The 22,316-nt window shown below is 42.6% G+C and overlaps 2 protein-coding genes across 3 annotated transcripts; both read right to left on the reverse strand.

Moving 5' to 3' along the window:
- Positions 1 to 267: 267 nt before the first annotated feature.
- On the reverse strand, positions 268 to 16,822 carry cldn10b (claudin 10b). The gene is made up of 5 exons (XM_066686667.1): positions 16,609 to 16,822; positions 3,166 to 3,327; positions 2,959 to 3,040; positions 2,319 to 2,423; positions 268 to 2,007 (listed from the first exon to the last, which is right to left on the reverse strand). The coding sequence occupies exons 1-5, from the start codon at positions 16,820 to 16,822 to the stop codon at positions 1,857 to 1,859; spliced, it is 714 nt and encodes a 237-aa protein (XP_066542764.1). The 3' UTR covers positions 268 to 1,856.
- Positions 3,203 to 22,202, reverse strand: LOC136710826 (TLR adapter interacting with SLC15A4 on the lysosome). Of its 2 annotated transcripts, XM_066686663.1 has the most exons (3): positions 22,162 to 22,202; positions 18,892 to 19,789; positions 3,203 to 3,327 (listed from the first exon to the last, which is right to left on the reverse strand). In XM_066686663.1, exon 2 carries the CDS (start codon positions 19,786 to 19,788, stop codon positions 18,940 to 18,942), a length of 849 nt encoding a protein of 282 aa, XP_066542760.1. In that variant the 5' UTR covers position 19,789; positions 22,162 to 22,202; the 3' UTR covers positions 3,203 to 3,327; positions 18,892 to 18,939. The 2 variants fall into 2 exon arrangements, with proteins under 2 accessions (XP_066542760.1, XP_066542759.1); XM_066686662.1 differs by lacking the exon at positions 3,203 to 3,327 and having other exon boundaries at positions 17,548 to 19,789.
- Between the last annotated feature and the right edge of the window lie 114 nt (positions 22,203 to 22,316).

The raw sequence follows: 22,316 nt of genomic DNA on the forward strand, positions 1-22,316 counted from the left end.
ATCACCAGGTGAGTTTACTGTAAACTTAAGACATGGTGCAGTAAGTGTGTGATAAAGATACCCTTACAGTGACCTTTTAACTTCTTCTTCCATCCAAAACTGATACTGAATTTGGAGTTTAGTGGGTGAGTCACTGACAGTAAAACAACAACAACATGACTTAAACAAATACGCAGCATTGTTATTGTTTTTGTAATATGTTTTTTATTTACAGGCCAAAATATACCACTAAACCTGTATGTAAAAAATGAAACTACATTAATTGAAACAAACAAAATGTTAATACAAAACTCAAACTAAATACAAATATATATTTATGAACACAATTATGAAGATCTGGTATTATGGTAGATCTTAATGTATATTGAGCTGCTAGCGAGCAATGAGCCAGAATGAGATATTGACTTCCGTGTCTAAATTCATGTACTGTAACTTTCCTGACTACAAACTTTGATTCTCTGGTGTTTAAACTACCATAAAACTGCACTTTAATAAATTAGTCTGTTTATAAAAAGGCCACCTTAATGGGCATTAACTGAGGAACAATTGAACTTGGTTGTCTGAGGGAGTATATACAGATATACTGTATATCATATGTACGCTCTGCAAACTGTAGCAACAGGTCCCTGGTGTTTTAAGTACAATAACAAACCAGAGACCAGAAAGTGAATGATTTACAAAATGGACGCGCTTGAGAGAGCATCTCTGACTGGATTTAGCACTGGACACTTGACTCTGTGTCTCTTGTTCTTTATTATTATTTTATGTTTTTAAAAAAGAACATATTCATTTAATCTTTAAAGCAGGGTTATTGGAGCCATATGGAGTTGTAAAATGTACATCGTCATGTTTCTTGTTCATATTTCTCTTGCAGTCACAATAATACAATAATTCAGAGCAAGAGGAGCACAATATGCATAAAATAATAATGAACTGTATTACTGTAGTGTTAACTGTAACATTAACTGTAACACTGAGATAAACTATAAACCAGTGACAAGATAGTAATAAAACATATTTTCTTTTGTGTGTTTACATTCAGAATCAACTCATACATCAATTACATTGAGGAAAAACCGTGATGACATCACTGGGAACAAATTAATATACAATATGTTACATTAGTATAAAATATAATCACTGTCAAGTCAAATCTTTATAGATAATTTTAATCAAAAAGATAATTTTATACGAAAATGAAAGAAACTGCTTAAGGTGTAAGTTACATAACGCATTTTGGGGCCTTTTCTTTTTTTGGTGTAGAAGGTAGTCCTGGGGTTGTGGGTTTGAGTCCCTCTCTTTGGTGTGTTCTCCCTGTGTCCGTGTGGGTTTCCTCTGGGGTGCTCCAGTGTCCTCCCACATTCCAAAAACACATGTTGGTTGGTGGATTGGTGACTCAAAGTGTCCATAGGTGTGAGTGTGTGAGTGAATGTGTGTCACCCTGCAAGACTTGCGCCCCCTTCAGGGTGTATTCCCACACCCTGATAAGGGTTACAGACAATGAATGAATGAATAAATAAAAGCACAGGCCACATTTTTCAACGATGTTTAGAGTTTTGCTCTAAAAGCAGCAAATTTACTCAAAATTAATTTGCAATTTCAGCCATTAGCCACATCTCTACTGAGACAAAATCAATGTAAAACAAATGACAAACGAACAAAAGAGATAAAAGGAACTGCTGCTCTGAAAGTTCATGGAGAAGATGCTGATCATGGCTCTGAGAAGGTACCTAAACTCCACTAAAATAAACACAGTACGGTTTATAAAGGTTCACTGTGGTTCTCTAATGAATAGCCATGAGGCTGAATGTCCTCGCAGCAGAAACAAGGCCAGCGTTTATTGTCTGCGGAGGCTGTTATACGTAGGCATTCTTATCAAACTGCTGAGAGGTGCTGCTGTAATCTGGTGAAGCTTTTCTTCCATTGGACAAATGTTTTTGTGTTTTTCCATGAGAGGAAATGTAAGAGGCACTGTAAATGTACCGTCTCTTATCAGCAGGACTTGAGCTGGGGGAGAAATTACATATTGAATTATGCAGTTACATTTACAGAGAAATAACAAGAACAATATCATCCTTGTGGCTGTTATGTCTAGAAAAGTCTGTTTTAAAAGTTATACTAATTAATTTTTACATTACTATTCACTTATCATGTTTACATGGCCTCTACAAACATTGGACTGTAAAAACAGAAAATGTAATCACAGCTTCAGTTTTATAATAAATGACCCTTAGAAAAACTAATTATCTTTCAAACTTTATTTAATGTTCTGTGTTTAAATAATGATAGGGTAGCAATGACTTATTTCTCTGTATTACCTTCTGCTGAAGCTGTCAGATAGAGATAAGAAGAACACCATTCCCCCCAGAATACACAGCGCAGATCCCCCCCAGCCGATAAACAGAGCCGCCCCCAGTTCATACCTGAGAAAGAACAGTAGTGAAGGGCATTTCAAAGACTCAAGCACAAAAATCTAACCATTAGCGCTCCCCCGACATGTTCTTTATTTAAACATAGTTTAGGTTAGGTGACTTTGTTTCATGCAAGTCTGTTTTTGTTGTAGCACTGTTGGTCAATCGTCAACACTAGAGACTTAGATCTAACTCAGGTGAGATTTGAAATGCACTGTATTTTCAAGTAATGTCCACTGATTTATGTTGCACCCATTGCTGACACAGGCATTCAGCTCTGTACATATGTGCATTGAACCAAAGGACATACTACTCTGAAGCAGCAGCATTTGAGTCTAAAGTCACCAATCCCACTGGATTGTGGAGTGAAGGAGTTAGTTTCAGTGTTTTAACATCTAGTATAAAGTCTTTCCAGAAGAGTAGATGCCTTTCATGCCCCTAATGCCTTTCACTTCAGAAGAAATGCTGGAAGATAAGGTGTCCATGATCTTTTCGTCATATACAGGTTAATTAGGTGTTTAACATATGATCAAAACCATGTACATACTTCTGTGCCACAAACATAGGGTCGAAAAACTCAGACGTGATCCTGTGGGCATACAGCGAACAGGAGGTCAACGAGCACAGACCTGGAACAACAGAAGCAGTTCAGATGATATTTCAGTTTCAATTTTACACTTTAATCTCAATTGAATTTAGTTTAGATCATATCCATGACACCTGGCCTTCTCCAAGACAAAAGAAACACACTGACCGCTGATAAAGAACTGTAATCCAGCAAAGCAAGCAATCCTGGCTTTGATTTGATCACTTCCTCCAATTTTGGTGCATTTCATTCCCACTAGTGCACAGGCCGTCGCAAAGAAGCCGAGACAGACCGCTGCAATCATCAGGCCTCGACACACCTGGATATAACCTGGAAATGAGACAAAGATTTATAGCATGTTCAACCTACATAATTCAAACAGATTTAAAGGCAGGATACATCTTTGCTTGACAAGGACTAACTGGGCACTTGACCCTCAATACTGTCTCAGTACAGTCTCAGTTTGTTAGTTATATTCTTACTATACACAATGTACTCAGTACATACCCAGTATACTCTCAGTACAGTCTCAGTACACTCAGTACAGACTCAGTACACTCAGCACAGTCTCATTACACTCTGTACTGGCTCACTATACTCAGTAGACTCAGTATATTCACTGTAAACTAAGTGCAGTCTCAGTATACTCAGGATCCATGACTCCCACAGAAAGCCCTGAAAGTTGGTCATAAATAAGAGAAGCAGTGCAGTTAGAGATCTCGCTGGACTCTTCCTGGACATGGCTAAGTGCTCAGATCTATTAGAGGTGATTTACAGGCAAATAAAAGCTTGATAGTTAACAATTTCAAACAAATATGTGCAAAATAGCCTGAAGGTCATGGAAAATCATGGTCAATTGCTGAGTAACACTGCTAAACATTAATGGGTCTGAGGTGAAAGAACAGGGCCTTAACCAGGCTGTTAAATTATGCTGATCAGAGTTTATAGCAGCTCCTAGGGAAACTTCTGGGAATTCTAAAATACAGAATTACTGACCTGGAACTAAGAGCAGAGCTGAGACTTCAGTAAAGGGTGAGAGGGTGTGTTTAATATTAGAAGTTGTCGAAAAAAGCTATGAAGTAATTTCATCAGTTATAGAAATGAGCGCTGAGACGTTTACCCTGTACCCTGAACCATGTCAATTAAAAATAGTTTCAAGAATATTCGTTATCCATTTTCAAAGTAGGTGTCTTTAACACACAATTAACTCGTCTGGTCCAGAGTAAACACACAGTATTCACCAATAAAAACTGTCCGTACCGAATGGAGTTAAAGCCAACATTAAAGCAACAGAAGATAATATTTTCACCATGAAATTACAGCTTTAAAATCATTGTGATGCTCCTCTGAGCTGTAATAAGGAGAACAGAGCCTCTGTAATTACTACTCTGGGCTCAGCACTACAGAAACTGCACTATGTAACTTTTGGGAGAGGGTAGATCTCTTTCACATCCCTCTCATGCGGTGGATCCGGAGCTTACCTGGAACTATTGGATGTAAGGCAGGATCACATCCTGGGGGGGGCGCCAGTCCTTCACAGGGCGACACACACTCATACATTCACTCACACACTCACACCTATGGACACGTGTTTTTTTGGACTGTGGGAGGAAACCAGAGCACCCGGAGGAAACCCACACAGATACAGGGAGAACACACCAAACTCCTCACAGACAGTGACCCAGAGTTGGGCTCAAACCCACATTGGAAAACTCAATTTTTCATTTTGTCCAAAATGTTATAATCAACAAAAACAATACAGTTTTTGCCAGACAGTGTGCAGAAGTGTGCTATCTGTAAAGGAGGTACTGACCTGTACTGATCAACAACAGTGTGTCAATTGACCAAGGGTGACCAAACTATTTCATACATAAACATACTGTACATTAAATATGTTTCTTAGGTCACTTACTGTTGGCGACATATATGTCTGTATAAGGCATTTAACTCATATGTAAACAGTGTACTTTATTTAAATGGTCACACAAGGGGAATGAAAAGGAGTTTGCTGACCGTCCAGAGCGAGCATGGAAGGGAAATCTTTGCAGTTGGAGACTCCAGTGGAATCAGTCACGCAGGTCTTCCAGAGGTTGGACCAGTAGGTGGCTGTGGTTATGACGGTGCCATCGATACTGGACACTTTCCAGTAGTCTGTGGGTAAAGTGGAGGACACCAGCACCCAGCCAGCAGTGGCCACAACAAAGGCTGTTATCTCTGTCACCATGTTCCCCATTGTTCAAATTAAAAAGTAGAGTTCTGCTTAGAAATAAAGATGAAGATTCTTCACTGGTGAGTTCCTCTGTATTTCTCAGGGTCTCTCTGAGTTTCTCAGGGTCTCTCAGGGTTTCCCTGGATTCATTAGTTCCTCAGGCTGTTGTAGTGTCTCCTGTGGTGTCTTAGAGTTTCTCAGAGTCCCTGTTGTTTTCTCAAAGTTGCTCAGGGTCTCCTAGGATCTAGGACCTGGATTTCTTCCAGGGCTCTTTGGGATCTCCAAAGGTTCCTCAAGGTTTCTCAAAGTTTGTCATATTTTCTTATGGTCCCTCAGGGTCTCCCAGGGTCTCCCAGGCTAATCACAGCAGAGCTGATGGTTAATGTGTCCTAAACTGACTGATAACCTGTGGGAAGGACCTTTAGCTACAAGGTTTTCGTCACAGTCATAGCCCAATGTATGACAGTGTCACCATGGTTTCTATTTTCAAAACTGACTGTTACCAGGTGCACAGGGCAGGGTTTTTTTCTCAAATATGCCATGAAGCACCCTCTGGTGGGCCAGGACTGAGCAGGGCAAGAGTGGGCTCTCAATAGCACGTGTCATAAATGCCATAAAAATTATTTAACCATGTCAAGTTATTTCAGAAAAATTCTGAAATTCTGCTGTTTTCCAGATGGTCTTTGTGTATATTCATTACTAATAAATTAATGTGTTTTAAGGTGAAGCCAGAGGACCCCTGCTGTAGGGAAAGTAATGGATTATGGTGTTCTTTTTAATAGCTAACATGTGTACACTCAGAAAAAAAGCCACTGTCCAGGTACTTAAAGGTACAACAGTGGTGTTCCTTAAAGGTACATTACATTCTCTTCTCCAGAATCTTTCATTATAAAACTGTGTCAAATAAAAGAACAGAATAGTAGTCCTGGAGATTAAACAGTGCGAATGAAATCAACACAACTTTAAAATCTACAATTGATATAGAATGAGGTACAATCATGTTTTCCTAATTAAAGATACTGGGTACCACCACAGTGACAGATTTTCTGAGACTGTAGGGAAAATTAATATGGCATTTATAATTCATTTTCAAGAATCCTGCATGAGATGAGAAAAAGGTAAACACCTCTGGAATGTGTGGAACCACAGAGTCTCCGTGAGGGATAGAACAGCAAGAGCAGTAGCAAGTCGTTCATTAACTATTTCATCAGAGCCTTTAAAACCAGGGCTAGACTGAAGTGGATAAAGCTCATCCTTTGGTTTGTTAAAGGGTGGTCAGTAGCCTTAATAAGAACAGTGAATGTGAGAGTTTTTATTGTTGTTCTTCTGTTTTATGCATGAGTAAATAATTGAGTAGTTCTGTGAGGTGTTACTGCAACATTGACTATACTACAGCCTTTATCAGAGTGATGTCCCACTCTGCTGTTGTCCTTCTTTAATCTTAGCCTCAGAGTCTGAGCTACTGAGAAAATCGATTCCCTTCCTTATTTTACAACATGGATAACATGGATGGATCTTTTTATAACACCTTTCATTTATAAATGCCCCCCCAAGTGCTTAAAGGAACACAAAGTAGGATTTATGATTTTTGCTGATGGGGCTCCCCATATTGTTGTTTATTTTTACAGCACTTTAATGAAGTCAGTGGAGAGGGGGAGCGAGGGGGTAGTTTCCTACCCTCCTCCACAAGTTACATAGCGTCCTTTCTGCAGTTCTTGAATAGCAATGGCAGAGGCTCCAATCTCCCTGTTACAACTCAATGGAGCATCACAATGATTTTTAAGCTGTAATTTTAATGTAAAAATGTAATGTAGTGTTGCTTTAAACAAAATTATTAAATATATAAGAGTAAACATTCATTCATTTATTCATTGTCTGTAACTACTTATACAGGGTCGGGGTGGATCCGAAACCTACCCGGAATCACTGGGCGCAAAGTGGGAACACACCCTGCAGGTGTAAACAGTGTAACTGCAATAATAAAATAATGATCACAAATGGAAAGAAAAGGGTAAACAATTAGGGTAGTGCAATGAAAGAAAAGACTGATTGATTAAATCTAAATCTATATTGATTAAGCGCACAGTAGCGCAGCAGGTAGTGTCGCAGTCACACAGCTCCAGGGACCTGGAGGTTGTGGGTTCGATTCCCGCTCCGGGCGACTGTCTGTGAGGAGTTGGTGTGTTCTCCCCGTGTTCGCGTGGGTTTCTTCCGGGTGCTCCGGTTTCCTCCCACAGTCCAAAAACAAACGTTGGTAGGTGGATTGGTGACTCCAAAGTGTCCGTAGGTGTGTGTGTGTGTGTGTCTGTGTTGCCCTGTGAAGGACTGGCACCCCCTCCAGGGTGTATTCCTGCCTTGCGCCCAATGATTCCAGGTAGGCTCTGGACCCACCGCGACCCTGAATTGGATAAGGGTTACAGATAATAAATGAAATGAATGAATAAATTGATTAAAATTAAATCTAAACATGAAAAAAACTTGCATGGAAAGTTATAATTAAAAGAAAGATTAATTTAATAATATGTTATGTCTATTTCTGTTGCAGGAGTGTAATCTTGAATTACAATGTAATGTGAAGGAGAGGCAGATATACAGTACTGTAATTCGAGAGTGAACTCATCATGAAGACGATGTGAGCGTGGGCATATTATTAGCACAAAGCCACTTTCCTTGAAGCCCCGGTCATTGCAAGTCATTCATTACCTCAGCTGTGGAAAGGGACACTTTCGCTGATCAGCTTCAATCTTTCAGTTCTGAGAAAACTGCATATTTTCCTTTTGATTGTGAGCCTTAAATGTAACTAAAGAGTTTCAGTAATAAGGGAATAAAAGGAGCTGTTGTAGATACTGAGCAAAATGGAAACTCAATTCTACTGACCTTGGGTGTCGGCTGGGGTTACTTGACCCCACACAAGCTAAGAAACAAGGAACATTAATAGTTTATTAGATTATACAATATTTCTACAACCTTTCTAGACAACTCAGTGCACACATTAAATTTATAAGGGCACTATGGTCCACCCTTCTGTCATAGGGGCGCAAATTTGTGTCAAATAACAATAAATATATTAAATGGGTGTTGCTCTGCTGTGAATGAGAAATGGAAAACAAATTAACAGTAAACAAATGCCTATTAATAGTATTCATTTTTGTTTACATGATCTTTCTTGGACAAATAAAAACAGAGAGAGTATAAATCTCAGTTTTGCTACACTGGCACAAAAGGCATCCACATTCCTCTGACACACACATGGGATTCACTGAACATGTGAGAGGGTTGTATAAATAGCTTCTGCAGCCCCTGTTTTACTAAGACGACATCTAGAATTGAACAATAATTATGATAGTAATAATAAGTTACACTTATTCAATGAGAAGGACTTTAGAGAGAGAGAAAAAAATAATAATAATGATAAAAATATTTTTTTAATTACAAGTGTTTTGAGAAAAGATGAGTTCTGAAGATGGAAATAGAGTAGTTAGAGCGGATAGAGTAAGTTAAGGGGTTCCAAAGTGTGGGGGCAGCAACGCTGAAATACCTACCGCTCATTGAGGAAAGCCTTTATCTAGGGATTGTCAGAAGAAGACCATAATCAGCGGATCTGAGTTTACGCAGTGGGGTATATGTGTGTAGAAGTGAGGAGAGGTAGGAGGGAGCAAGGCAATGTAAGGCCTTCAATGTCAAAATCAGGATTTTTGATTTGATGCGTTTGGTAACCGGGAGCCATTGGAACTGGTGGAGGACAGGGGTGACATGGGAAGATTTCTTAGAGTGTGTTAAGACTCTGGCCGCATAGTTTTGACTGTACTGAAGTGGGCGGAGTGTATTCGAAGGTAAGCCATAGAACAGAGAATTACAGTGATCTAACCGTGAAGTAATGAATGCATGCACCAGTATCTCAGCATCTTTACAGGAAAGCAGAGGGTGGAGTCTAGCTATACCACACAGATGGAAATATGCAGACTTAGTTAGAGATTTGGTACATGAATCACACATTCATCTCCTCATCATGAACAACAGTCTTTAAAATAAATATATTCAGGAGTAGTTATGGATAGGGTTATTCATTCATTCATTCATTCATTATCTGTAAGCGCTTATCCAGTTCAGGGTCGCGGTGGGTCCAGAGCCTACCTGGAATCATTGGGCGCAAGGCAGGAATACACCCTGGAGGGGACGCCAGTCCTTCACAGGGTGGATGGGGTTTTATATATGTAGCCCGGTTAAAAAACTAACAGTTAATATATTATATATTTTATTTAAAAGTGGTGTATATGTTCTGATACATGTTCCAGTGAATTTAATGTGTTTGTTTATCTGGTTATATACCTTTCTATTAGTTTTAGTCTTTTTCTCTTTGGTGAGCCAATAACATTCAAGGGTCGGAGGTCTAGGAGCCTATCAGCTTGGAGGGGGGCGGGAGAGAGAACACGAGGGAATGGCGGAGAATGTGGACGAATATGAGTGAACAACACGCAGTAATGTTATTATTCTCAAGCGGGCATGTGACTGACTGTACGTGAGTACATTCCGCTGAGTGGTTGTCGGACTGAGGACCAGTGTAGGATGTTAACACACTGTTAATCAATTGTTCCAGTCGAGTGCTAGCAGACTAGCTCGGGCTGCTAATTTTCCCCCTCGTGTTCCACTCAGATAGATCTATAGTAGGCTAATTCAGGCTGCTATTTTATGTGCTCTATAGTAGGCTAGTTCAGGCTGCTATTTTATGTGCTCTATAGTAGGCTAGTTCAGGCTGCTATCGTTAGCGGGAACACTGCTAACAGAGACTTTAAGCCCGGTTAGCTCAGTCGGACTTTATTTCTCTGCTGAATGCATGAACGTAGCCGTCCAGTTCCATTGGCTGATTGAACTTTCTAGTTAGTGACCTGCAGGGTTTCATCTCTACCGGCGGTATTGGATGGCGGATGCCCAAGACCCGGTGTATGTGACTGCATGACAACAGGCTCAACCCTACGACCGAGAGAGAGAGAGAAAATCAAAGTAAAGGCATACAGTGCAGAGGTAACTTTCTTTTATTTCTGGCTCTTCGGAGTGAAGGGGCCAATTTGTGTTTTACCCGGCCACTACGCACTCGAGCAACGGTATCAGGCCTGCAACAAAAAGGGGGTTAGAGAACTGTTGAGTGAGACAGTTAACTGCTGCTCTTAGGGAGATAGGTGTCTGAGAGTGTGAGTGTGGGCCCTGTTTTTTATTTTTCATTATTTTTGGATAAGTCCAATACATTCCAAACCGTTGATATATATATTAGTGTTGTGTGTATTTCTTTCTGTGTGCTTTCATTTGCATTTCCCGGTGTCTAGGTTGTGTATGTTGTTTTGCTGTGCAGTTCGTTTGAGGGTAATGGTCCATTCATTCAGATAACTTCAATATATCTATTGTTAACAACATATACCCAACCATATAATATAGAAGAACCAGGGCCCCAGCTATATTTAATTCATTAAATAGCCATACCTTACCGCAGTACCTGGTTGGGGCGCTACATATATATATATATATACACACACACATATTCATTTAAACTAATGCCTTCTCAGTAAGAGTGGTAATAATATAAAACAAATAAGAAATAAGAATATAGGAAAAGAACAATGTTTTGTTCAGATTCTCTTTGGTTGAACAAATTTGTTAAATCAACAGCACACATTATTTAAAATAATTATTTATTAAACACTAAAACTAGCTATAACTAGCGAATACACCCTGGAGGGGGCGCCAATCCTTCACAGGGCAACACAGACACACACACACATTCACTCACACACTCACACCTACGGACACTTTGGAGTCACCAATCCCCCTACCAGCGTGTGTTTTTGGACTGTGGGAGGAAACCGGAGCCATCCATCCATCCATTATCCACCGCTTATCCGGGTCCGGGTCGCGGGGGAAGCAGTCGGAGCAAAGAAACCCAGACCTCCCTCTCCCCAGCCACCGACTCTAGCTCCTCCGGGGGTATACCGAGGCGTTCCCAGGCCAGTCGAGACATATAGTCTCTCCAGCGTGTTCTTGGTCTGCCCCGGGGCCTCCTCCCCGTTGGACATGCCCGGAACACCTCTCCAGGAAGGCGTCCAGGAGGCATCCGAACCAGATGCCCGAACCATCTCAGCTGGCTCCTTTCGACGTGGAGGAGCAGCGGCTCCACTCCGAGTCTCTCCCGGATGTCCGAGCTCCTAACCCTGTCTCTAAGGGAGAGTCCAGACATCCTGCGGAGAAAACTCATTTCAGCCGCTTGTACCCGCGATCTCGTTCTTTCGGTCACTACCCAAAGCTCGTGACCATAGGTGAGGGTTGGGACGTAGATTGAACGGTAAATCGAGAGCTTTGCTTTTCTGCTCAGCTCTCTCTTCACCACAACGGACCGGTACAGAGCCCGCATTACTGCTGACGCTGCACCGATCCGCCTGTCAATCTCACGCTCCATCTTTCCCTCACTCGTGAACAAGACCCCGAGGTATTTAAACTCCTCCACTTGAGGCAGGATCTCACTTCCAACCTGGAGAGAGCACTCCACCCTTTTCCGGCTGAGTACCATGGACTCGGACTTGGAGGTGCTGATCCTCATCCCTACCGCTTCACACTCGGCTGCAAACTGGTCCAGCAAGAGCCGGAGGTCCCGGCTCGATGAAGCCAACAAGACCACATCATCTGCAAAAAGCAGACATGGAATCCTGAGACCACCAAACCGGACACCCTCCGCCACTTGGCTACGCCGAGAAATTCTGTCCATAAAAATTATGAACAGAACCGGTGACAACGGGCAGCCCTGACGGAGTCCAACTCTGACTGGAAACCAGTCAGATTTACTGCCAGCCATACGAACCAGACTCCTGCTCTGTTTGTACAGGGACTGGATAGCTCGTAACAAAGAGCCCAGTACCCCATACTCCCTGAGCACCCCCCACAGAATACCCCGAGGGACACGGTCGAATGCCTTCTCCAGATCCACAAAACACATGTAGACTGGTTGAGCAAACTCCCATGCACCCTCCAGGATCCTAGCGAGGGTAAAGAGCTGGTCCTGTGTTCCACGACCGGGGCGGAATCCGCATTGTTCCTCCTGGATCCGAGGTTCAACTATCAGTCGGACTCTCTTCTCCAGTACCCCCGCATAGACCTTACCGGGGAGGCTGAGGAGTGTGATCCCCCTATAGTTGGAACACACCCTCCGATCCCCCTTTTTGAAAAGGGGAACCACCACCCCAGTCTGCCAGTCCAGAGGCACTGCCCCCGATGTCCACGCGATGTTGCAAAGACGTGTCAACCAGGACAGCCCCACAACATCCAGAGCCTTGAGGAACCCGGGGTGAACCTCATCCACCCCCGGGGCCCTACCGCCAAGGAGTTTCCCTACCACCTTGGCCACTTCAGCCCCAGTGATAGACGAGCCCCCCCCGGGGTCCCCAAGCTCTGCTTCCTCTGCGGAAGACGTGCTGGTGGGATTGAGAAGATCCTCGAAGTATTCCTTCCACCGTCTGATGACGTCCCCAGTCGAGGTCAACAGTTCCCCACCCCCACCATATACAGTGTTGGTGGAAAACTGCTTTCCCCTCCTGAGTCGCCTGACGGTTTGCCAGAAACTTCTTGGAGCCGACCGAAAGTCGTTTTCCATGTTCTCACCAAGCTCCTCCCACACCCGAGTTTTTGCCTCCCTTGCCCGGAGCAGGGTTACCGGGGCCTCACCCTGGAGCCAGGCCTGGGGGAGGGGCTCCTTGGCGAGCGCCTGGTGGCCGGACTTTCACCTATGGGGTCCGGCCGGGCTTAGCCCGAAGGAAATACATGGGTCCACTCTCCCATGGGCCCACCACCTGTGGGAGAGGTAGTAATCCGGGTCTGGTGCATTGTGGATCGGGTGGCGGTCGGGGTCGGGGGCCCTGGCGTTCTGATCCTCGGTTACTGAAACTGGCTTTTGGAAACGTAACCTCTCTGGTGGGAAAAGAGCCTGAGCTGGTGCGCGAGGTTGAGAGGTACCGGCTAGATATAGTTGGGCTCACCTCGACACACAGTATGGGCTCTGGAACCAATCTCCTTGAGAGGGGCTGGATGCTCTTTCACTCTGGAGTTGCCCAGGGTGAGAGGCGTAAGGCAGGTGTGGGCTTACTCATAGCCCCCCAGCTTAGCGCCTGTACGTTGGGGTTTACCCCAGTGGACGAGAGGGTAATTTCCCTGCGCCTTCGGGTTGGGGAAAGGGCTCTGACTGTTGTTTGTGCTTATGCACCGAACAGCAGTTCAGAGTACCATGCCTTCTTGGGGACCCTAGAGGGAGTGCTGGAGAACACTCATTCTGGGGACTCCATTGTTCTGCTGGGGGACTTCAACGCTCACGTGGGTAATGACAGTGAGACCTGGAGGGGCGTGATTGGGAGGAACGGCCCCGCTGATCTGAACCCGAGTGGTGTTCAGTTATTGGATTTCTGTGCTCGTCACAGTTTGTCCATTACGAACACCATGTTCGAACATAAGGGTGTCCACAAGTACACCTGGCATCAGGACACCCTAGGCCGCATTTCGATGATCGACTTTATAGTCGTATCATCTGACCTGCGGCCATATGTTCTGGACACTCGGGTGAAGAGAGGCGCTGAGCTGTCAACTGATCACCACCTTGTGGTGAGTTGGATCAGATGGCGGGGGAGGATGCCGGACAGACCTGGCAGGCCCAAACGTGTGCTGAGGGTTTGCTGGGAACGTTTGGCAGAGGAACCTGTCAGAAAGATCTTCAACTCCCACATCCGGCAGAGCTTCGACTGCATCCCGGGGGAGGCTGGTGACATTGAGTCCGAGTGGGCCATGTTCCGGACCTCCATTGTTGAGGCGGCTGAACAGAGCTGTGGCTGCAAGGTTGTCGGTGCCTGTCGGGGTGGCAATCCCCGCACTCGGTGGTGGACACCCCGGGTGAGGGGGGCTATCAAGCTGAAGAAAGAGTCCTATCAAGCCTGGTTGGCTCAGGGGACTCCGGAGGCAGCCGACAGGTACCGGGGAGCCAAGCGGCTTGCGGCCTCGGCAGTCGCTGAGGCAAAAACTCGGGTGTGGGAGGAGCTTGGTGAGAACATGGAAACCGGAGCACCCGGAGGAAACCCACGCGGACACGGGGAGAACACACCAACTCCTCACAGGCAGTCACCTGGAGGAAACCCACGCAGACACAGGGAGAACACACCAACTCCTCACAGACAGTCACCCGGAGGAAACCCACACAGACACAGGGAGAACACACCAACTCCTCACAAACAGTCACCCGGAGTGGGAATCGAACCCACAACCTCCAGGTCCCTGGAGCTGTGTGACTTTTTTTTGCATGAAATAATGGACATTATAATTATAAGTTGTCATCACATTGTCTGTTTCGTGGCTAAATGTCTTTTTAATAATTACAATTGTCCATTACTCCATACCAAAATAAGTAAATGAATTAAATAATTAAAGCTCTAACTGCTATGGCATTTTTGAAAGATGCTGAGATGTAGTGCCTGTAGGGAATATGTATAGTGTGTTCTATTCTTCTGCTTTTTTTTTTTACCTGCGTGATTTTAGTGGGGCACTACAACATTTTACTGACAGCCTACAGCCCAGACTAAGCCCAGAGACCCCAAATCTGAGGAAAGATCTCAGTGGAAAACATGATTTTCTGATGAAAGCCATAAATTATCTTTTTTTTTTCAGTGAAGACAAAATGCATTTTGTTTTTGATTTGTTTTTTTGTTTTTTTCAGAGAATTGAAGCTAATTTCTAGATCTAATAAATATGTATAAAATGTATAGAAATTAGAAATGTATACATAGAAAAACAGAACATAATGATTTATTTCATACCTATACTGGGATATTTTTTCCTGCACTGAGGACATAATATGTTTTTGAAAATTGTATTGTATTTTGAAAATTGTCACATTGTATTTCAATCTACAACATAAATACAGCACAATCAGAGTAGTTACCCTTCCTCTGACCTTGGTCACAATAATCCAGTGACTGGGAAACAAAGGAAAACACTCCGGGTGAAACATTACATACTAGATTAGCCATTTGTAATTTGTAACACAGCCGAGGGGGGGTGCTATATCAACACTTTTGAGAGTTTCACGTTGGCTTATTTTTAACCAGGTTTTTACTCAGCAGTATCCAGTGGATCTGGGGTTTATGAACAGAGAGGAGGATACTCTACAGAGGAGTAGATCTCTGTCTGAAAATCATAATCTGCACGTAGTGACAGCCACAGAAAATTTGTCTCATGTATTTTTCTAGATTATTTGAACAAGGGAGATGTCCCCCAACAATTCCTACAGTCATATGATGGAGAGAAGTGAAGTCTTACAATCCTTACAGTATCTATCTCATCCAGTGTAATGCTCTCTAGTCTGTAGATGATGATAAACCCATGTAAACCATGGTAATATTCCAAATATATACAATATATGAGGATATATAAATATTTAAACCCTTCCACTTTATTGTTTTATCTTCTTTTGGTGGTGGTAGGGGTCCTAGTCTTTATTAAGTAGGTCAGACTCCACCAATCGCTCCTGAAATTATAAACTATGGTATTGTGTGAAACTTTCATAAACAATAAACCAATAGAAATGCTCTACAATATTTTGGAATAAAGTCTTTTAACTTGACTACTATCAGAAATTAAAGGCTGGTTTTGAATTATCTGTAGAGCAGCAGTATTTTTTAGGACAAAGTCATTTTCTTTACATGGAAAATGCAAGGACTATACATTTTCTCTTATTTCACTAAGTGAGGAGACATAAGGAAACATGTTAAACACCCAGAGGAATATTATATCAACATCAAACAAAAGGAAAAAATGATAGTTCTTCACAGCATCAGAGCTGAGAGGGTTGTGAGCACTGGTGAGAATCACTGGAGCTGCCTTTAGTTCAGGAGTGTTATTATCTCAGCACTGAGCCCAGCGTGAGATGCCACTGAGATCAGGAGACACCAGCTACAGTCTCCACTCTTCAGCAGGACATGTGCAATAGGTAAGTGTCTGTTATGGTTCTCATGAAGTACTCATGAACACCTCTAGATGACACTTATAGATTCTTAGAGGAGATTTTAGTGAAGATGTGAGAGACGGCAGCTTGGCACAGCTCTTCACCACACGTTCAGGTTTTGTTATTATTAAAAATAAAAATATTTTAAAGGAAATCCATTGTTAAGACTGGCACTAACCACGAGAATGGACACATTATATAGATGTTCTCCACAAGCAAATAAACATTGAAAAAATAATTGAATCTAATAATTACTAAATGTGCCTCAATACGTATTTGCGTTTTAAAAAAGCTCATATCTGGGGAATTGCAAATAATGATATTATAAAGCAGCAAAAATAAACAAACAAAAAATTGCATGACCCACAGTAACGGGTCTTACCCTCCAGTTTGAAGATGGTGTGATGCTGCCTGCAGTGGACAGCACCGATGGCATTCCCAGCGCAATTCATCCAAAGGCCCTGGAAAACCCAGGTTGCCGTGATGACCGACGAAGCCCTGCTGGTGGTCTTCCATTCATTAGAAACTGTGGCACAAATGGTTGCCCCTAAACCCACTATTCCAGCCAGTAAAGCCATGATTTGGCAGCATGACATTCTCTGAAGGACTTAATTTAAAGGTGAAAAAAGGTCCTGAAACCCTCTTTCCAAAAAGCCAGTGAAGAACTATGTGCCTGAGGCGGAGAAATTACATCTGAGACATGTGTCACTGAGTGATAATTTACACATATGGCCTGGCTTTATTTTTACTGTACGAAGGAAAACAATGAACGTAGGGAGTAAAAGTATACAGAAGGTTAGTCATTAAAAACACTGGGCCGTCACTTTGAGAGATATTGCTCTTTTAACGTCTTTGCTTCGTCAAGTGCAACATTAACACACCCAAAAACAAATGAGTAATCCTTCAGATTTTGACATGTAACAAAGGTTCATTTCTCCGTGTTCTGGCTCTCAGTAATAATTTTCAAAATGTGATCATCTGTATTGAAGGGAGAATAAATTTACCCCACTGTGGACATGCCACAACTACAAGACCAACTAAAATAACTATTTTTGAAGAAATATTTGACAATATGAACATTATAAAAAAATTTAAGAATTTTGCCAATGCTAATTTTGCATTATCAACTACCGCCCATAAGTGTTTCCTATATGTGTCTATATGTGGCAGACTTGTGATGTAGCTCATGACATAACAGTTTAAAGCATCTATCTGTTGCCAAACTGTGATTTATTTATTTTTTTTAATATTTATTGTACATTTTAATTGTGGAAAGATTTGCTGTCCCTCTAAGGGCTTTGATTTGAGTTGCATCACTTTTTTCAGATGTTGAATTCACCAGTCTTAAAGCTTTCAACCAGCTTCTCGTCCTAGAGCAAATTATTCTGGATCAACTGCATCTAGCCCATCACTTTTGTTTGAGATGATCCTCATGTGCAAGTACATCAACACTACAGCACTGTACATTTCTGGGCATATTTACAATACTGAATTTTTCAGCCCAAACACTTGTATGTGTGTTTTTAAGGTGTAAAGAAAAAATGAAGGTATTTATTTAGAATAACAAATAACAATAAAAATGAACAATGTCCTTTAACGTTTAACAAATGGTAAACTTCAGGTTTTTGGACCGTAGGAGGAAACCCACACAGACACAGGGAGAACACACCACACTCCTCACAGACAGTCACCCGGAAGAAACCCACACAGACACAGGGAGAACACACCACACTCCTCACAGACAGTCACCCAGAGGAAACCCACGCAGACACAGGGAGAACACACCACACTCCTCACAGACAGTCACCTGGAGCAGGACTCGAAACTCTCAAATTCTCAGTAATATTTTAAATGTATTTGTTATGGTCAACCTAAAAAAATATACTGCATATGTATATTCCCAAAATGTAAACAGGTAATATATTATTCTTTAATCATTGTAAGTTAATTGCAAATTGTAATAAAGGCAACATAAATTCTGCAATTCCTGATCAAATGATGTGTTGCTGAGGTTATAAATGAAAGTACATAAATTCCGCACATTTAGTGCATTATAATTGTTTATTTGTTGAATCAAAATAACATAATGTGACCTGTGCCTAAATACACAATCATATATGCTGACTGTCATTTAGTCTTTATATTGTAGGATGCTCTTTATTTGTATTTATTTATTAATTGTTTTTATTTTTGTTTTTATTGTTATTTTATGTTTTTATTAAGATCCTGTAACTTTGGACCCAAAAACGGCACACTGTAATCTCACTCTGTGTGATGATCTGACCAGTGTGAGTTACACTTTTCAGACACAGAAGCGAATATAAAGCTTGTTTCACACCAGATTTACAAGATTTACATGGTCTTTTTTAGCTTTTAAAAATGAAAATCCAGAATTTCCTAAAAGTTTATTTTACTGGAAATAGGATGCTTAGCTAAATAATACAATCAAATCGAGGCTGTAGAATATGTTTGGCTTCATTATGAATGTTTTTTCCTGCTCAAATGTATAATAGTCTGATGTGTAAATCATTATATCAGGTTTGCTGTGAGCATGGAGAACACAAAATCTTCAGAACGGTGATACACCCAACAATATCCAGAGAACATTTTGGCCAGTTATGTTTGCATAAGATTGTACTTGATTACCCTCCTCTCTCTGCCTCACCTCTCCTTCCCATCTCTCTCCTGCTGCGCCTTCCATCCTCCAGCCTCCTCACTTGATCTGGCTGGAGATCTGGAGCTGTGGGGTGCTGATCTGACTGGACTGGTGGTTGCTGGTGGCTCTCAGCAGGAAGCTCAGGAGCTTGTCTTTTGCTCGTGCCGCCTCCATCTTCTGGTCTCGGCTTAGCTGCAACGTGATCTGCTCCAGGCTGCTCTGCAGGATCTCTGAGGCCATGAGGGGCCGTGGCCCTGCTGGACCCTCGGTCAGGTATTCTTTGTACAGATCTAAAAGTTTCTGCTCCAGGTAACTGTTCAGCTGGGAGTTGGAGAGTGGCCGACCGTCCTGGAGCAGAGAGGGACGCTCACGCCCGCTGCCTTCCCTCCATCTGGAAGTCTTGGGCTCAGGGACCTGGAGAGGAGGAAGCAGGGAGGGTAGAGGAACATCTCCAGACACCAAAAAGGGTCCAGGGTGGAGATCCTGCAAGCAGCTGCCCTCAGGATCTCCCACACTGGGGCTGAGAGGCAGCACCTGCTCCCCAGCGATGTGCAGGTCGCTGTAATGTTGGCAGATGCTCTGGCAGCTGGAGGGCACCAGGAAGGCTTCAGCACACGAAGACTCTGCTCTGCCAGGGATTCCCACACCTGGAGAGAGATGCCTGCAGTCCATAAGGTCTGAAGAAGATGGCTGAGAGTCACCCTTCTGGGCCTGGGCCTCTCTAGAGGAGCCGTATTTGTTGCTTTGCTGCCTCGAAGATGACCGAACTGGAGGCAGCAGTTTTGCAGAAAGTGTTGAGGTCAGTGGAGGAGATTTCAGAGCTGTTGCTGGACATGGTGCCGGAGGGTCAACACTCTCAGAGTCGGCGCAAAACATCACGTACCACAGACTGCTTTCACATAGCATCCTTACTCAGCACATTCCCATACACACAAAGAATAAGAGTTAAAAATAATTACAGACTTTACATCACATTTACAACACATTGAGCCCACCAACCCACACACTGTGAAACAAGACCCCAGTCAGTTTTCTGTGTGCTGCCAGAAAACACGAGATAAAACGAGCCATTCTGATTCTGCTCCGCGCCTGACATCAGTCCAGAGGTTTTAGTTATGCCCCGCCCCCTTGTCTGAGTGTGTCAAATCACATCGCTGGACCCGTGTTTATGTGAGACCGCAAATATGAGGCTAAACCCAACATAACAGACACAACAAGCACGGAGAATTAAGAGCACTGAGTACAAACTGAGAGAACAAGAACCGAGAAAAATAGAGCAAAAGTAGCTAAAGACCAGAGCTTCTGCTCCTCACTGCTGTGTGCTCAGGGTCCGGGTGAACAGCGAGTGGCTCATTATCATTTAAAGGAACAGGCACTGAAAGCGAGCGTTCTGAACAGGGCGGTTTAGACAGGGGGAGAACGCTGCTGTGGGGCCTGTGGGGTTTCTACCAAAGCAGGTCACAGACGTTTCATTAAGAAACAGAACTGTGTTTCACTGTAAAAGTACTTTCACAAAAAACAAGTTGAGTAGAAAAAAAAAGTACTTAAAGAAGAGCAGTGGAATTGAGTACAACTTAGTACTGAAGTATTCTTCTCTTTTTTTTTTCTCTCTCTCTCTCTCTCACTCTCTCTCTCTCTCTCACACACACACATACACACTCTCATTTTCTCTCTCTCTCACACACACACACGCACACACATTCACTCTCTCTCTCTCACACAGACACTCTCTTTCTCTCTCTCTCTATCTCACACACACATAGACACACACACACTCATTCTCTCGTCTTCTCTCTCTCACACACATGCACTCACACACACACTCATTTTCTCTCTCTTTCTCTCTCTCACACACATATACAGACACACACACACTCACTTTTTCGTCCTCTCTCTCACTTACACTTACAAACATACAGTCTCATTTTCTCTCTCTCTCTCACACACACACTCTCTCATTCTCTCTCTCTCACTCTCTCTCTCTCTCTTGTCCTCTCTCTCACTCACACTTACAAACATACACAGTCTCATTTTCTCTTACACACACACATACACACACACTCACACACATACACACACACACACTCACTCTCATTCTCTCTCTCACACACACACTCTCTCGTTCTCTCTCTTGCTCATACACACTCACACACACATACACACACACACTCACTCTCATTCTCTCTCTCACTCACAATTACAAACATACAGTCATATTTTCTCTCTCTCTTACACAAATACACACACACACACTCACTCTCCCATCCTCTCTCTCACACATGTACTTTCTCTCTTGTCCTCTCTCACTTTCTCTCTCTCTCTCTCTCTCTCTCTCTCTCTCTCTCTCTCTCTCTCTCTCTCTCTCTCTCTCTCTTTCTCTCTCTCTCTCTTGTCCTCTCTCTCACTCACACTTACAAACATACACAGTCTCATTTTCTCTTACACACACACATACACACACACTCACACACATACACACACACACACTCACTCTCATTCTCTCTCTCACACACACACACACTCTCTCGTTCTCTCTCTTGCTCATACACACTCACACACACATACACACTCACTCTCATTCTCTCTCACTCACAATTACAAACATACAGTCATATTTTCTCTCTCTCTTACACAAATACACACACACACACACACACACTCACTCTCCCATCCTCTCTCTCACACACGTACTTTCTCTCTTGTCCTCTCTCTCTCTCTCTCTCTCTCCCACACACATGCACTCATACACATACACAAATTTTTCTCTCTCTCTCACAAACACTCACTCTCTCGTTTTCATTCTTTCTCACACAGAGTGCTCCGTAATAAACATGAGCAGAAGTGAATATAATTTGAGTTTACAGACCTTAGCCTTATAAATATTTTACTCACAAAGATTTGATGAATCAAATCAAACCAAATCAAATTATTCGTCACATACGTCCTACCCCTTACAGTGAAATGCTTTGATTCATGAAAACAAAGGAAATAGTTTGTTAAATATAAAGAAAATATTATTAAAGATGAAAACTAAGAGATATTAATGTAAAATAAATGTATATAAAGAGAACAAATAACATAAACTAGACTAGATAAAAGGATTATTTTTAACTAAAAAATGGGCAAAGAATAAGTAGCAACCAACTGATGTGCCGAGGAGACTATGGATTATTGAGTAAAGGTACCACACAACTGAGATAATACTTAACAATACAATCATCCAATCTGAACACATCTTACTGTTTTTAATAAAGAACATAAATTCTTAATGCAGCTCACCTGCTGGCTCCAGGGTCTGTGCTGAAGTAAACACTGTTTTGTTGCACCGAGAGATGAAGTGAAAGTAGCAGTGTTTCCCCTCAGTTTAATACTATACTCAGTGAGGAAGTGAAAGAATCCTGAGAAGTATCATAGCACTGTGTGGCAACATATAT

Source organism: Hoplias malabaricus, chromosome 12 (assembly GCF_029633855.1).
Source record: "Hoplias malabaricus isolate fHopMal1 chromosome 12, fHopMal1.hap1, whole genome shotgun sequence".
Classification (NCBI taxonomy): Eukaryota; Metazoa; Chordata; class Actinopteri; order Characiformes; family Erythrinidae; genus Hoplias; species Hoplias malabaricus.

Bases quoted from the DNA above. Each gene is read 5' to 3' on its own strand.
- cldn10b (XM_066686667.1), bottom strand. From the start codon at position 16,822: ATGTCATGCTGCCAAATCATGGCTTTACTGGCTGGAATAGTGGGTTTA. The intron at 3,041-3,165 runs GTCAGTGTGTTT...CTGTTGTTCCAG, and splicing joins ATTACAGTTCTTTATCAGCG to GTCTGTGCTCGTTGACCTCC. The intron at 2,424-2,958 runs GTATGTACATGG...GTTCTTTCTCAG, and splicing joins CCTATGTTTGTGGCACAGAA to GTATGAACTGGGGGCGGCTC.
- LOC136710826 (XM_066686663.1), bottom strand. From the start codon at position 19,788: ATGCTATGTGAAAGCAGTCTGTGGTACGTGATGTTTTGCGCCGACTCT.